Below are 17,873 nucleotides of genomic sequence, written 5' to 3'. Positions count from 1 at the left end.
TAATTTATTTAAATTTAAATAAATATTTACAAAAAAAGAGTAAAAAGTAGGTGTGTTCAGTGGCAAAGTAAGAGAGATATAGAACTCCCATTTGATAATTGTCGGATACTGAAAGTATTAAGACTAACAATATGAAACTAATTTGAAAACAATCTCGATTATACCATCATTTTGTAATACGTGTGTATAATAGATCAACCAAGCTAATACTGTAACTTGGAGGGATAAAGGGGATTTTTTTTTCATTTGGATTAGGGATCGAGTATTCCTTTTCGTTTGACATATTTACAAGCTAAAATAGTGGCAAAATAAATTGCATTGGCTAAAAGATATTACAATTACAACAAAAGGGCAAAACGGCAAGAAGAACAAGTATCAAAGGATATTTAATCTACCTAGATTAAAGTACACAACTGCAAACAGGAAGACAGGAAGTTGAAGAAGAAGATGGAGAAGAGAGTTGACTAAAAGTTAGGCTTGAATGCTGCCTTTGAGACACTATCAAATTGTGAAGTGTGTGTCCTTCGTGTCCTTGCAGCTTAAAGTTACGCACTTTGTGTTATGTTATGAACCGTTAGGAACCCATATGGATTATCTATCGCCTAGTGCTAAATTTCGACGCCAGCGAATATAATGACTTGAGCAGCTCCAAGGCGCGACGATCCGAATTGGTGGCAGAGAGGGAATTGAAGCCTCCCCCCGAGCGAGATGGGGAAGCCACTGTGGAAGTTGTTGTGATGGAGGAGTCATCATCGATATCCGGAACACGAATTTCAAATTTAGTTGTCTCCTCATAGCTTCCCGACGGACTGATGGTTGTCGAGCCAACGAGCGGTAACTCTGTGGTGGTTATATAGCCGGGAGTGCTTGTGGTAAAGGAATCACCACCCCTTCGGTAAGTTGTTACCGGAATACGTGTTGTCGTCGTTGCTAATCTCTGTCGTGAGGATTTGGGCACTTTGCTATCGATGTCAATGAGAGCATTTAGCAGATGTTTCCTTGATCTCTCCAGGGCCTGTCCATTGTGATCGTCACAGGTTTGGATGAGCAGAAGCAGCAGACTCAATACCTGACGATCGTGCTCCGCCTTGGCCATCACATTTCGCAGATGCAGTGCCTCCTGTTCGTTTAGGCCGCCAAAGAGCTTATTAGCTATCCTCTGCAGGCCACTGCTCGAGGGCAAGGCATCTCTGGGTATGTCATAGCTACGGAAAATATCCTCCCACTCGTATCTAGAGGGCGTGGACGTTGTGGTGAGTGGGCCCGAGCTGTGTCTAGACTGATAAGTAAATGGCGTGCTTGTCGTTGAAGTGGTCAATCTTTGTTCCTTCATTAGACCATCATTGATGGTCAAGGGATCCAAAAAATCCGTTTGTGATTTCAAGGACCAAGGATTCTCTGTTGGCTTATGGGTGGTTATCAGCTTCTGTGGCTTGGCATCCTTCAGCAGATCGTTGCGTGATTTAACAAACGATTGCGTCTGCTGCTGCTGCAGGAACTCATCACCTTCACCCGAGTCTGGGCTGGGTGGCGACAACTCGGCCGAGAGCTCCAATTCCAATTCGTTTCCTCGATTTGTGGTTATATCGTTGCCACTGCTCGTGGTGGTGCTGGTGATAAAGTCCGGCTCCGCTGTGGTAGTCGAGTCAAACGTGTGATTTATTTCCTTCGCTATGCTAGATGGAGTCGTTGACTCTGGCAGGGATTTGGTTGGCAAATAATATTTGGCTGTGCCAGCACTGAAGAGCGACGAATCTGTTGTGGTCACCACTTCGAAATTGGGAGTCATTTGTGGTGGTTCTGTTGGTCGTGCCTGAGCAGCTAACTCAGCCCGGAAGTTGCTGGGATTGTCGAGATAACTGGTAAGCGCATTCGAGAAGATTTGGGCTATTTTACGTGACTCGGGCTGCTCGGCCAGTGATGCTATGGTGGAGCCAGTGCTGCCAATTTGCGGGAACTGCTGGAAGTTACCAGCGCCGTCGGCTTTTTGTGTCTGATTGGAAAGCAATCCTTCACTGATGTCTGCTTTTCCCTGATCTCTGCCCTGCGGCGATTTCAGCCCGAAAAGATTGCTATATTTCTGCACAGTTTGAGGTCTTAACAGGCTGTGCTTAATATCATCGGCATTCTCACTGATGGCTGGAGGCTGCTCCGAGGTGGTTAATATGGCTGTGGTATCTGAGGGCTTGGCGGTGGGCAGAGGAGGAAGTGCAGCGACTGTGGGTGGTTTCACCGAAAGTTTGGTTTTCAGACCATTCTTTTCGGGCTTTTCCCCATTTTTCACGGCATTGCCGGTGTCGTTGTGTTCCTGGGCAAAATACTTGGCCAACGAGACCAAAGCATCTGGCCCAGAAGAAGGGGGAATTTCCAAGCCCGCCCTGGCAGGTTGTGCTGCCTGCCCAGTGAGCTCAACATCTTCAAATTGATCTTTGAGTAGATTCATAGTCTTAAGCATATCCTGAACATTGCGGTAAACCGATTCTTCCTTAACAGGATTGGGGGCGAAAAGTAAAGCATCTCCTCCAGCGGCTGAGGCGGAATTTCCTCGAGGTGCAATGCCGCTCTTGGGCAGATATGTGGGTCCACTGCTTGTTGCCGGAACGGCAGTGGTGGGCAAATACTCTCGACTCTCTGTGGGCTTACGAAATTCGCCGGAGCTGGCCACATCGTAGTGATGACGCATACCAATAACCACGGGCTTAAACGACGTATTATCCAAATCCAGGCTCGCAGAAGCAGTGGGCTTCACCTTCGGCAGAGATTCCAGTAGGAAACTCGAGCCAGAGGCGCCAAAACGATTGGGATTAGGTGTGGTTGCTTGTCCGCCCTTTATATAATTCAGTTTACCCTCGGTGGCTTTGGATTTGCTGACGCTGGGCACTGTGGGCGTGTAGAAGGGAGTGGATTTGCTTGGCTCCAGGCGACGGGGTGTGGTGTGTTGAATGCTACGTGTGGAGGAATGCGCCTCAAAGAACTCCAATTTGTCTTTTTCCTTTTCCTTCTCTCTCTCCTTCTCTTTACTTGACTCTTCATTCGGTAGATCCTTATAGCGTTGCTGACCTCTTTGACCATTTCGGGCTCGCTCTGTGGACTCAACTCGTGGCAAGCCAATACGCTCTTGGGAATTTCTGCTACGCAGAGGCTTTACCACCGAACCAGATCCCTCATCGTGACTGTTGGCATTGTGTCCAGCACCACCGTTAGCACCGCCATTTCGCCTCTTGCCCGAACCACTGACAAATGACGAACTCTCTGCTGTTATTTGAGTCTCCTGATCGTTGCTATTGTTATCGATAACTGGCAAAACTTTGCGTTGCTTCTCACCCGAGACGTCATCAAAGTCCACAGTCTCCACAGATGAGGGAACGACATCTTCAGTAGAATCAATTCGTCTGTCAGATTTGCCACGTGACCCAGAACTGCCAGGAGATCCGGATCTTCCTTGACCTGCAACTTTGGGTTTGATATTTAATCCTCCACCCACTATATTAAAGCCTTGTACTGGCACCGAAGGACGCACTCGGTGGACTCGTTGCTTATTGAGGATTTCAGCACTTTCGGCATAGTAACCAGATGAGCCCAGACAATTCACTTTAAACCACCAATCGCAGGTGAGTTCACTTTGTTGGAAAATTGTTCCATTTGGACAGAGGAACGAAATCTTGCGACCCTCCTCACAGATGTGAAAGACCTGCAACGAGAATTGTAAGGTTAATTGATGGAATTTTCCCCTTTCTTCTTATGCATCTGTCACCTGACAATCTGTTTCCATGTCAGCAAAATAACCATTGCCGTATGAGCGACAACTGAATGATGTTTTGGGTATGCGTGGATAGATTGGAAAATCTATGCCAGGTCGTCCCACAACACCTTGATACACTTCGTAGTCCACATCCTCATCAGAGGCACGTTTCTTCAGATGATGTTTGTGCTCGTTGCAGTTTGTGTGCGTCTCGTAGCGCTCCTCCTCGAATTGTGTGGCCCCCGTTTGCTTGGCCAATATTCGTGCTGGAGTGCGATACTAAAGCAAAGACGAAACTGTTTAAGTATATTCATTAAAGAAAATTAAATTTCACACTTACTTTGCCCTCTGCATTTGTGTAGCCTAGAAATGCCAGTACGATTATCGCTAGAAAAATTAAATTACAATTTATTAATCAAATAAGTGGTGAAAGTTTATATACCCTTACAGTCATTAACCCATTACATTTAATTACTTTAATTCTGTGTCTTAACATGCTACAGAGATGAATTATTCTTTAAAATTGTTTCTAAATTGTCGTGAAATCCAAAATGTCTAAAAAATATGAACACAATGAACTACAAACCTCTACAAATCTTTTCCAAAGTCTCTAGCTATCTAACTAAAATCATTTATCATAAAATTACTAACACAACCTGGTCACCAACTTACCCAAGACCACCCACATTCACAGAATCGCAGAAATATTGGATATACGTACATACATATATGTTATATAACTATCTCTCCCAACCTTATGCTAAAGGATATAGTGGTATAACCTGACCGAGTCCGACTAAACTTGAACTATGAATGAAACGGCTTAAAAAGTGAAGGACTAACTTCCACAGATGTTAGTTATGTACATATTGAGTTCGCTGACTTAATTCTTAGTGAATGATAAAATTCATTTAGTTAGTCATTCACTCAGTTGCTTAGTCTGCACTGATCTTATACTCTTGTATGTATTAACGGTAGTCGAAAGTTTAAAAAGATTAAAGCATTTCACACTATAGAAAGAGCTTACGTATCAATTAATCAGATATAATAAGGTAATTTACTAAGTGTTTCTTATTTTAATTAATAAATTTAAACTTTATTCACTGCTAATTATTTGGCTACTGCAAAAATAAGTAATTTGGGAATCTTCTTCTTTTAAACTGCAGAAAGTCTTAAAACAATTTAGAAAACTTATGGACTCTTTTTGTTTTTGACTTTATTTTAATTTATATTACATAAATCATTCGCTACAATTTCTCATAGATAAATTTATTTACGAAATTCATTCGCCCTTGACCTTGTCCGATTCATAATAGATTTCATTTGATATTTTCCCATAATCCATCTCATCTAACGGGTCACAGACGCTCGCTCTCTTGACAACCCAACTGCGTCAAGTTGACGCATTTGCCGCATGCGTATGGATAGCCGGATCAGTTTGGCGTGGGCGCAGCTGCTTTAAGATGCCGTTAATGTGCCTTTGTTTTTTTTTCTTCTTCTTGCGTTTTTGTTTTTTTGCCGGTTGCGTGAGTAGTTTGGCGTGCGACAAAACGAAAATAAAGTGAGGCCAAAAGTTGCGGGTTTGCTTTTTTATAGACTAATGGAGGATGGCTGGATGGGAGACCGCAATTGGCCGTCAAATGGTCGACTTCAATTAATCAAATAAAATCAACAAAAAAATGAAATTTCTTTTGACCCAACTGTAAGCCTAATTATGCGGCTGCCACAAATTAAGTTGGCAGACTTAACTTGCCCCTGTCTCCCAGCACCCAGCCCAGCCCACCCGTTGATCTGGTCACGATCGGTGGGTTTCTGGTCGAGCCTAACGGCAAATTGGTACTGCAGCTTATGCCTTTTCTTTAAGCTGTTGCCAATCAGCGGTTATAAATTATAGTCAATTGTTTAATTTCACAAAGCACCAACACCCTGTGTGTGTGTGTGAATCTTCATGAATTGTATTCATTTTATACCCTGTAAACGAAAGGTGGCAACATGAATCTGCATAATTTGTTTAAGAGTGACAACAAGACAGGCATATCAAACTTATCCAGTAATTTGTTCACCTCATTGTCTTTAGATTTTTTGTCATACTAAGCTAAAGGTAAAAGGTATCAAAAAGTTCATAGTCCTACATAACATTTGAGGTATTTTAATTTAATTTAATTTTTTTATTTCTCATTTTTATTTCTGGTTATCCATGGTGATTCATTTAATCACGGTGATTATGCTGCTGCAGCAAGTGGACCTTGAGTGGCATTTTTTGTGGTTATTTGTTTATTGAATAACCTCCTCGCATCTGAATATACTCATATAGATGTAAATGTGGCTGTTGATGTGAATGTGACTATGGTGTCATCTTCATCTAATGTCCCCTGTTTAAGTTGTAGTTCATCATCAGCAAGAGCTTAGTTTTCTTTCTTGCTCTTTGTACATTTTAATTGTTTTTATGGTTTGAAAATTTAATTATTGCAAGTGGTTTTTGGTTTTGGGGCCCGTCCGGAGGTCAGTTAACTTGTCAGTTAAGTCTCTGCCAATGAGTTGCCAATGGCAAGTAATATGGCAACATCTTGCACTTCAAATGGGCTGGAGAGGAAGGAGGTTTGGGGGAAAAAGTCAAGGTCTACAAGTAATGAATCCACAGCAATAGTAAAAAGAACAAGAATCGAAAGAGTTAATGATGATGCTGATGGTTCTAAGCAAACAAACAAAGAAACTAAAAAAGAATCACTTTAATTGCCCGAAATTTCATTGGCGGCTCATTAAGCATACAAAGGAAAAGCAATTTTGTAGCAAGAAAAGCAATTTCGTCTTAAGACGGTTCAGTCAACTCAACAGTCTCTAAAGATTTCCATAAACAAAAGTTTTCAAAGAGAAATGTTGAACAACAAAAACCAAAATTTCAAGACTCAACAATGTCAAAAGGGAAGCGCCTCTTCCCTGGCTTTAGTTAGATTTTACTGCTTGTTATTTCTCAATTTTTTAGGCAGTTTCCTTTAATTATTTAGCTAAATTAAATACAAAAAATTAAATATTTAATTTGAAACTTACCACACAGCAAACTGAATTGTGTCCATCGCATTTTGTTACCCAAATTGCCTTAAAGTAAACAAAAGAAAAAGTTGTTGCTTAGATTAACAAAATTATGAATATTTATTGCACAAACTCGTGGGATGCCAAAAATGAACAACGAACGAACCAAAAAAAAAAAAAAAAAACACAAATAAGAAACACACAATAATTATGGCCAAAAACACACCACAGTCAGAGCCACCATCAGGTATCTCTAGTACACGTACAGGGCAAGTCTCAACATAGATTAAGTAATAGAAATTATACAGAGAGGAAAAGACAAAAACAAAAACAAAAACAAGAAACAATAATAAATTGAAAGACAGCAGAGCGCCAAGTTGTCAATGCACTTCGCATTGAATTACATAATTGAAAAGACGTCGACAGATGGCTCTGGTAAGGGAAACCAAGTCTTCTTACTTGTATATTATATGTAGATGTACCCACAGGGCGTATGAGCAATAAATTATTCAATTGACCAAAAACGAAAGAAGAGCCCAGAGGTAAAAGTTGATAAAGGAACCAAAGCAGCAGCAGCAGCTGCTTTCAGTCAGTCAGTAAGTCATTCAGTAAGTCAGTCAGTCAGTCAGTCAGTCAGTCATTCCATTCACTTTGGCCATATTCCTCGTTTCCGTCAGCTCGTTTACTGCAGCTGCTGTTGTTGTTGTTCCCGTAGTTTCTGCGTATTTTGCATAATTCCATATAATTGTTTGGACAATTTTTCTCTTTCTTGCAACGACAAACAAACAATATCAAGTTGGCACCAGCCGAAAACCGGCCTATTTATACCCAGTGGCACTTCTTAATATCAGTCCAAATGCCGCGCTTAGGACACCCTCTACTAGAAAAAGGGCCAATTCTAAGTTAAACTCAATCTTTGACTTCAAGTGAATCGTTTAATTCTAATCGATTGTTTTGTAAATCCTTGAAAACTCCTAAATATGTATATACACTTTCATTAAATCGATGCGAGGTATGCAAATTATTTTCTATTTGTTTCGTAATTTTTATCTTTTGTTTGCATTTTCAATAACAATGCAAATCGAAAAAACTCTAAAGTTATTTAATGTCCAAATAAATTAAAATAAAGTGGCGGGGATGACGGTGTTTGGGGGTGGTGAGGTGGCAAATAATGCCTCAACAGCAGCTATTTCTTCTTCATCTTCTCCTCCTCCTTTTATGCATTGTTCTTCTCTATGGCTTGAAATTTGTTGTTTGTGTTTTGTTGAATTATTTAAATTAGTTGATTGCCTTGGTTAAATTGAGTTTTCGCCTAAAATATTCTCACACCCAAAATTTCAATTTCATCATCAGAAAAAAAGGGAGAAAAAATTACTCTGTTGTAATATCAAGCTAACCATAAGTCGAATTTCATGAATAAATGGAAATTTTTAATAAACATTATTAGGCAAAACATTGCTTTAAAGTTCAAGAGCTATTTACTGGCTCTTTCAGTTGGTTGAGTTTGGTTTTCTTTTCATTCACGTTTTGCAATTTGCCATTTGCGATTTGAGTTTTTGTCATTGTCAAGGTTCTTTTATGGCGGCGATTCAAATCAATTTGCAAATAAGCAAATTGATCTCTAAACTTAATCGATGGCATCTTTGAAAGAAGACAATGAAAAGAGAAGCGTAATAAATAATCAATGCGCTTAATGCAAATAACAATTCTTGAAATGATCTTTAGACGAATCAACTAAGAATAAATCCATCAGTTCATACAATTTATGTACTTTCTAAAGTCTATCGAAATGGGTGAGTCAAGTTTTTTAATGAAAGTTTTTTAAAACACATAACCAAAGTGAGATTGGCAATAATTATTTAACAGTTCGTCAAGGAGTTCAAAATTGATTTAGTATCATGTCATAAAAGAAACTTACCCTTTTAATTAATAAATTCTAGTTATTCTAGTTAGTATATCCCCTTAATCTATTAATTTAAGTCTTGTAATCATCTTTCTATTTTTTTGTTATTCATGTTAATCGTTTACACATTATCATTTAAATTTCCGTATTTGTGAACGATTCAAATGCTTCCTACTACAAAATGTGTGTATTAATTATTATCAATATTATTTGTATATAGCTGGTCATGCCTATGACATTATATTAATCATTTAAGTTAGAAAATTCAAACATTATAATCATAAAAGAAAGATGACACAAAAACGAAAAGAAAAATATCAACTTCAACAATGACAAATAAGGAAGTCAAGAGTTATGCTGCTGAATCATTATCAAAGGCGAAACGGTAAAAAAAAAATCAACAAAAAATGTCAACTGCAAGCCACGGGCCATGGCAACAGCTCGACACTAACAGCAGGTGGCAAAAACAATTGGCAACAAGAAAAAACAAAAAAAAAAAACCGCCAACAACAATAAAAATACAAATAATAATAAGCTAGCGCCAAGTCAACGTGTTGGACCTGAGGTTGCAGTTTTTCCTTGGAGAGGGTCTACATCAAACGCTTTTTGGTTCCGCCTTTAACACATACCGACAACTAGGAGGCTGACAGATGGGGGAGAGAAAGAGGAGGCGAGAAAGGGGGACTGAAGATGGGCACAGGATGACAACAGTTGAATTTCGATGGTTGGATGCTTGAAGAGATTGCCTGGTTCATCGCCGTACTCCAGGTATGTATGTATGTATCTTGACTGCCTCTGACTGTCTGTCTGCTCAAATCGTTTTAACCTTTTTGTCAAGTTGCCGCTTAACCTTTACCGGTTACATGAAGGAAGCATTCGATGGATGCTTCAGTTGGTGTTGAAACAAAAACTAAGGCAACCCCTTTATCTTACCCACAAAATAGGAGAAAAAAAAAAATATCACTGTTAAACCGTATGCCAACCACATGTCGTATACGTGTTATTTGTAAATTTGATTTATTTACTTAACTTGAGTCTCTTCTTCTGGCTTTTGTTATCTCTCGTGGTTTTTGTGTTGAACCTTTTTGTATGGCCTTCTGGGTTAAGTTTTTTCGCTTAAGAAGCACAACAATTTCACCTTTATATGGAAAATGCATGTGAAATTTGTGCACTTCTCTGCTTGATTATGAAATGGCAAAAACACACAGAGAGCCAGGCTTGTCCATTGGCAACAGGAATCACCACAGTTGCCAGAGGAAAAATTGCATAAAAAAAAACTTTTGCCGCATCTTCAAATAACGAAACTTGATTTGGGTTTGGTGATAGTTTTTTTATTTCTGACTTTTTTTTAGCCATCACAGGTGCGGTTTTTGTGTATAAGTATATATATATATATATTTGGTCATTTGCCTAATGGTGGGAGAGAAATTTTACTTGATATGCCGGCAATTTCTGATCGAAGATAAGAGGGCAAAAGGTTAAGCTCAACAAATGTTTCCCGACTACAATGTCTATAAATTCTTAAACGACTTAAAACCAATTTTAATAGATACCTTAATGAGTTAATAACATTTATAAAACTGTTTCATTAATAGGTGCTAAACTCGAAATTAAATTCTTTATAAAGAAATATTCTAGAAAGTATTTCAAACACTTGAGAATCAGCATTTGCTATAATAAGAACGCATCTTTAATTCAATATAATGATTGCAAACACGATAAAGAAATAATTGTCTGTATTTATTTTTCTAGATTTTGATTGCAAAAACCATAAAAAATGAGTTGGCAATTTATATTTACTCATGAGATAATGCTTTCATTCAACTTTTGTTTATTCCAATGCAGCAAATTAAATCAAGTTTGTTGTTTAAGTCTTTTGATTATACATATGAGAAAAAAATCAGGTTTCTTTATATGCTCATTGATCTTTTTATGGATCATTATTTTTGTTTTTTTTTTTTTCGAAATCGAATAAATATTAATAAAAAGAAATGGGATAGGCGTTAACTCAACTCTAATAGAACCAAAACATCTCAGGAGCATTCGGTTATGACCAAAGCAAAACTATAATTATCCAGGTACTGTATGGTAGGTTAAAACCCTTGTTATGCATATATGTATAACCTTTATGGGATCTGGCTTGGTAAACAAAATGCTGAAATAACAAACCCATCAAAGTTATAATTAAGTAGCAAATAAGCTAGCTGGAAGGGGTTGAGGTTAACAAATGAAAATGGAAATGAAAATGGAACTGCCCCCTCGAGGCAGCTCTTGCATGAAGAATTCCTGAAGCGCAAAGCCGCAAACAAAACGAAACACACACACAAAAAATTTAAAATCATCTTGCGCATTTAACGCCAAATATTTAGTTTGCTCTTTTACAAATCGGCAGACAAAATAACTCAATGGGCGGTCTCTATCTTCATTTGGTTGGACATGGTTTCAAGTGTGAACCCAGTTGACAGCGGGACTACCACGAAGCGTTAAAAAGCCAAGCCAAAATAATACAAAAACAAAAATCTAACAGCCAACAAAAAAATTCCAATTCAAATTGCAAATGAGCAGAGAAACAAACAAAAACATTGCCACGGAAATGCACAAGAATTCTTAACGAAAATTGTATCAAAAAAATACACTAAAACACCCAAAAGTTTGTAAAAAAAACCGTTTGCCTATTGCATTTGACCTCAAAATCTATTAGCACGTCGAACTCTGGCGGCTATGTAAATGCAATCAGTTTTGGTTACCCGCCCCCCTTTGGGCTATGTATGCATGTACTTAATGTCCGAAAAAAAAACTGTGAAGTTGCCTCAAAGTTGTACTACAAGTGGCAGCAACAGCAACAACAACAACAACAATAACTGCCATAAAAACTGTCTGAGTGTCTGTCTGTCTGTCCGTCTGCATCTTCAGCACGTAGGTCAACGCATAGTTGCCATCATGTCTGGCTTTTGGGTGCCTTTTGCTTGTATCTTCAGACACCAATCTCCGCTGCTCCCCGTCTTCTAGTTCCAACAACAACAACAACAACAATAACAAAAACAGCAAAACTTAAGAAAGAGAAGAAAAAAAACAAAAGTTTTGTTTGTTGCAAAATTTACGTGGTTTTTGGGCTTGTCTAATGCATATTCACACTTTAGTTGGAGGTTCTTCACATGAACTTTTCATAAGCCTCTTCTTCTTTTTCGTCTTCTACTGGATAACTACTTGATGTAAGATACTAAAATTTTTAATTAAAAATACTAGAAAACTAAGTATACGATCTTTTGCATTTTGTCGTTGGACAAATTAATTTCTTGTTTAATTGTTCTAAATATGAATTTAGGTAAAAAATTCTTCGCCAAATCAAGAAATAATCTTCTTTTCCGACTCCCAGCAAACATATTGAAGTTAAGTTTATTATGGATCAGTGAATTTCCAAATCACTTATGAAAAATTGTATATTCTCGTCTATTCTCCATCAAGATTTGTGTCTAAATCTTTTCACAATTGCTCCCCTTTTAATTGGTTAACTTTCGTGTTACCTGGATTCCATTTGAGCATTAAAAAACCCATAATTAAATTATGCTAAAAAAAAAATACCCAACAATTTGTAGTTAAACAATTTATTTGTAATTTGGGAAAGTTTGAGCAAATACTCGCAAAAGTCACAATTAAGAGCTGAGCTCAACAGATGATGCTTATCTCTGGGTATGTGCCAATATGAAATATGCTTTTAATTGTTTGTTGTTTTTTATTTCCTAGCAGAGAAGATTAAACAGAGTGAACATTTGGTTAGGTGCATTGCCAAATATTTGACTGTAAAATAAAATAAACAAAAAAATACTCCACAATGGCACTGGACTTTCAAAACAAACAAATTTGAAGCCTGGGAAAAAAGAGTTTTGGCTCGAGTTGATGCATTTTTAATGGCAGTTTTCGCACAATTCATTTTAAATGCTAAAACGCAAATTGCTGTGCGTTGAGCTTTTGTTTATAAATGCTTAACATTTTAATTTGGACTTGTGTGTTTTGTTTTCTCTCTCTGCTCGATATATATATTTGTGCAAATATAAAAAATATATATAGGTATGAATAGAGTAGTTTAGCCAAATGGCGACTGCTGTTTTGACTCTTAGGTAATTAATTTAAGAAATTAGCATAAATTTACGTGTGTTAAAGTTTTTTAACGCTTGATATCATCCAAGCGGGAAATATTTCAATAAAGATTTCAAATAAATTAATTAAGATTTATTATTGCGAATATTTGTATTGTACTTGGAAGTTAGTCCGAAATACTAGAAATTAAAACTGAAGTCATTTAATTTACTAGTAGAATTCTTTGTTCTTATAGAGGTTTCATTATTGAAATATTTATTAATAAACAACGAACCTATTGAGCAATATGTAATATCCATGTTAAATGTAATTTAAACAATTGACATTTTAAAATTCAAATATATATTTTTGCATTATGAAGTGCAAATTTTATTGTTTATTGAGATAACAAACAAAAGCCGCAATATCAACGCTGAAAATCCGGACAAGTTTCAATTGATATGAGGCAATCCGCACTGCCAAGCTCCAACGCGGCCGACAGACAATTGCAGAAGCCAAACTAGCAGCAACAGCAACAAAAGAGTACCAAGCCGACGTCTGGCAATTAACAACTAATTGCTGTTGACTCTATTACCAGTTGCCGGTTGTGAGTTGCCTCAGTTGTCTGAAAATTGTTACATTTTGCCATTGCATTTTGATTCTTTCTTTTGTTATTGTTCAGTCTCGGTTTGGGTCAACTTTTCTTGTATATTTTCTTATCGCACTTATGGCATATTTATGTCACCTGGTTAAATAATCAGGCTACTGTTGATTAATAATATAATTAGAAGCAACAAACAATGAACCAAAATTTGTTTCTTTTGTGGCTTTTCTTTCGGCACTTTTCCTCATCCTCATCCACATCTTCAACATCATCATCATCATCTTTTGATGGCCTTTTTATGATTATTCCCCGGTATCTCCCGTTGCCTGAAGTCATCTTTTTATGCACTTTTGGCTTACATATAAACACAGATAGAAACAGACATCTGAATGTATGTATGTATGTATGTAGGTATATGTGTTTGTATATCAAAATGAAGCTGCGAATTAGTCGCTTATTGTATGAAGTAATTGTTTCTTGTTGGTTTGAATTTTGCTGCTGTTACCCACGTAAATGAAAGTCACTCTTGATTTTTCATCTTTTCTTCTTTTTGTTTTGCTTTTGCTTTGTTATAATTTCGTTTCACATTGTTCGTTGTCTTTGTTTGTATTTTATGTTGTGTATGTGTGTGTGTCAGTAGCGGAAAATAACAAAAACTAAGCGGAAATTACATGGAAAATTAAATTTTCAAAAAAACAATATTTCTTTGTAGGTTAAAGATTGAGTAATTGGAAAATAGGCTAAACAAAATAAAGTCATCAAATATCAATTATTTACACTTTGTTGTTAGTTACATTCTTGTAACTATACAAACATAAAATTTATGTAATGTTAGTATTCATCTCTTGTTTTGAATAAGCATCTCGATAATTTTTTGTCTCCAATAATTTGAAACTTTATTCGGACTAATTTCTAATCAGATTCTGTTTTAATTTTTTATGAGGTTCATAAAATATTATCTTTGATTTTGTTAAAGAATTTGTCTTAATTCCGGTCACATTTCCATAAGCCAAAGGAATATAAATTCTGGCTCTTTTTAATTATGTTAAAATTCTAAATTTTAAACCCCTTGTGTTTGAGGGTTTTCTATAGTCCGAGCATACAGATGGTTTGTTTATTAATAATCGTTGAATCGCTGTCTTTACTATTCTAACAATATTTTTTATTACCTTGTCGATATTTTAACAATAAGTTGTATAATAATAGAACGACTATTTTTAGAGCCAAAAAAACAACTATTTTTAGAGCCAAAGTTGAATCAGTCCTACGACTAAGGTCATAATCAATAACAACTAATGGATTTTCATTTATCCTGCCAAACGCATTTGAACGTTTCATTTCCTTCATTTTAGGCGTGTTTTTTTTATAATCTATTTCATACATATTTCTGTAATAGTCACATTGATATTTATAAAAATTTTGTTAAGCATTGATTTTCATTCACATTCTGATCATTTTTTCTTTCTAAAAGCTCAAAACGAAACATTATCAAAACAAAAGACTGAAGCAACGAACTTGACTTTGGCATAAATAAACATATTTGATTGCTTTGCCTTTTTTTTTTTGTAAACGGCAACAAGTTCCCAAAACAACCAAAAACAAAACGAAGAATTAAAAATGAAACATGGTTATGATGGCTAAAAGCTCTTGTCATATTAATATTTTGTGTCTGCTTTGTGTTCACTTTTGGCTGCCTTCCTTTCAATTGTGCTTGATTCACTTGAGTATAATGCCATAAGTCTGAGTGGAGCATATCAAGGAATTAAAGGCGGAATTATTTGTTTGATATTTCTTCATTTGATTTATTGATTTCGATGTTTTGAGTGTGGGGTAGGCGTTTCTAATTGGCTGTGTTGTTGAAATTCACCTTTGATATGGGATATGGCCAAATAAAATTTGTTGAAACTGTTGACTACTTAAGTAGTCATTGACAGGTTCAAAGACGCATTGACAAATAGACAGCTGGGTAAAAGGAAGTCTGGCCCACTGTACCCATATATATATAGGCACACTTTTTATAAATAGCTATAAAACAAATATCATATTTAAAAGCATTTTGGATCCTTTTGCGATAACTTTAATAAACCATATTAGAATGATATCATCGGTTTAATTTTGGATCCTGATAAATCGTAACAGAAACGAGTTTGGGAATCGAAATATCTTTAGAAAAAATACTAACTGTAAAATAATAAATAATATGAAACTTGTTTTCTAGCTTAGTCTTTTGTTGTTATTTATTTATCTTTCTTTTGTTGCTAAACGAATGTTTTCGCTTTTGTGGAATATCGATAAATGAGAGTTTAAAACTCTAGTTTTATTATTTGTTTGCTTAAATTTTGTTTTTCCCGCTTGGCATTTATTTATTCATTCTTTTATGTGGATTATTAGTCATTCATGTGGATATATACATAACCATTGAATAAAGATCAAAATGTCAGCCCTAAAATGGCGGTAACATATCAAGAGAAGAGGCCATGGAGGTCAGTATATTGGCATGACATTTAGCCTTATGTCTTAGAGATGAAGCTGTTTTGGCTTTTTGGTTGTCCACTAAAACGAAAAAAAAGACCCGAAAACCCTCTCTACGCGCAATTCGCAACGCACGTGGCTTGATGAATGATTTTTGTCTTTGCATTTGCTTGTGGTTGTCTGCAATTGTAGAACCTCAGTCATGGCATTTAGTTGTATAATGAATATAATCATCATATTTTAAATCGTGAGGTAATTGAACAGTTTAACGCACGAAAATTGTATAAAAAGATGCATCAACGTGAAAAACGGTGTCGTGGATATTAAGAATATTATGTGAGTGACTCCCAAATACATCGTGAGAATTTTAGAAAAATTTAAAAGATTCCTTTAATTAGTACTTAATTGTATTAGAAACATTTCTATACATAGTTTAATGGTCTTTTCAGGAGCTGGCTAATATATATTTATTGGACTTAAGTTTAATTTTAATTAAATTTGGCAAATTACAGAAAATGTTTTTCTTTATGTTTTACAAATTGTACTTTTTCTATGTAGAAACCTAACCGAACTGAACTACTGGAAACGTAAATAAAGTTCAAGTTCGTTGCTTAAGTCTTTTGTTTTGATTACCCAAAAAAAAATTGACAAATGATTTATATAGTACCAAAGTGCACACAGCTGACATTTGGCTAAAATGACAACTAAAAACAAAACGAAAAAAAAAAAAAAAACTAAAGGTGATGATTTTGTTGAATGTTGTCGTTGTTGTTGCTGGTTCTTGCTGTTGTTTAGTTTGAGCAAGTTCTTTGTCAAAGTCGTCATAGCTAATAACAAAACAGAAGCAAACAACACAAGCCACAACAGAAAACTAAGCTCTTACGCTTAGAATATGATGAAATCTTCATGATGAATAAAAAAACACGAGAAGAGAAAAAAACACAGAAAACATGTACATTATTTACACTTCATTAATCACTAAAGATGGGTTACAAAAACAACAGCAGCCGCAGCAACGACTACAACTACAACATCGACAGCAACATCGGGCAACAGCTAAAGCAATTGTAAGGTTACTTGAGGCTTTCTGAAATGTATCTTTCGCATCTTTGAGATACTTTTACTTAAGCTCCAGCTACGTCTTTTTGGGCTCTGTCTTGGACTCTGTATGTCTCTGGCTCATTGGCTTTTCAGCGAAGCTCACGCAGCGGCTAGTTAACGCATCAACACTTGAATGAATACTGGATAGAAATACAACAACAACAACAACAAGAAATACATCTGCAAAAGCAACATCGAGTCACAATCAGTTGAAGCTCCTTTTTTGGTTTGGGGGGAGTGAGTATATTGTGTTGCTTTTGTTGCTTGAATGACTTTTTAATTTATTTGCCATTTCTTTCAGCATTTTGAACTTTTCTCTTTCTCTCTCCTGAACATCTGCAGACAATACCATCACCCACAACAACAACACTAACAACAACAACAACATTAACAACAAGTAAGCAAAAATTATATTGTTACATTTTATTTTTCCTTTGCCTTTGGTTGCCCAGTAAACTTTAACCTCCTTTTACTTAGACAAGGAAAACACCTTCGCTTCGGCTTTTTTGTGGGCTCTATTTCGTCTGATTTTTTTTTTTTTTTTGTGTGAAAGACAACAGTTAAGTCACACATTTGGCCCAAATTTGTCTTTTCTTTCTTCCCTTACCACCGCCCTCCCACACTTTTTCATTTTCTTCTTTTTCTTTTGTCTTACTATGTGCAACCTCTTGACATTTAACTTGGGCATTTCCTAACTTATTTTTTGCTGCACTACTTTCTGTGATTTTTTTCTCTCTCCTAGTTGGCTGTTGTTTTCATTCATTGCAATTTGAAATTATCTAACCAAGAAAATGTTTAAGCAGCTGCAACAATTTGAAATATTTTCGTCGGAATCCTTGAACCATTCTGAAACCCTCAATTTTGATCGAAGCTAACCGACAATTTTCAATTAATCATCAACGGCAGCAGCCAGCCAGCATAAGAAAATTTCCTCAGGCGAATGC

General features: G+C 36.3%; 1 protein-coding gene across 1 annotated transcript; it reads right to left on the bottom strand.

The window, feature by feature from the left end:
* Positions 1-459: 459 nt before the first annotated feature.
* Positions 460-6,821, bottom strand: LOC6647270. The gene is made up of 4 exons (XM_002070783.2): positions 6,791-6,821; positions 4,083-4,129; positions 3,755-4,021; positions 460-3,691 (listed from the first exon to the last, which is right to left on the bottom strand). The coding sequence occupies exons 1-4, from the start codon at positions 6,819-6,821 to the stop codon at positions 596-598; spliced, it is 3,441 nt and encodes a 1,146-aa protein (XP_002070819.1). The 3' UTR covers positions 460-595.
* Positions 6,822-17,873: the final 11,052 nt, after the last annotated feature.

Source organism: Drosophila willistoni, chromosome 3R (assembly GCF_018902025.1).
Source record: "Drosophila willistoni isolate 14030-0811.24 chromosome 3R, UCI_dwil_1.1, whole genome shotgun sequence".
NCBI classification, from domain to species: Eukaryota; Metazoa; Arthropoda; class Insecta; order Diptera; family Drosophilidae; genus Drosophila; species Drosophila willistoni.
This window is presented reverse-complemented; position numbering and strand designations above follow the sequence as displayed.

Excerpts from the sequence above, each read along its gene's own strand:
- LOC6647270 (XM_002070783.2), bottom strand. The coding sequence starts at position 6,821 with ATGCGATGGACACAATTCAGTTTGCTGTGTG. Across the intron at positions 4,022-4,082 it reads ACACAAATGCAGAGGGCAAA|TATCGCACTCCAGCACGAAT; the intron begins GTAAGTGTGAAA and ends TCTTTGCTTTAG. Across the intron at positions 3,692-3,754 it reads ACATGGAAACAGATTGTCAG|GTCTTTCACATCTGTGAGGA; the intron begins GTGACAGATGCA and ends TTCTCGTTGCAG.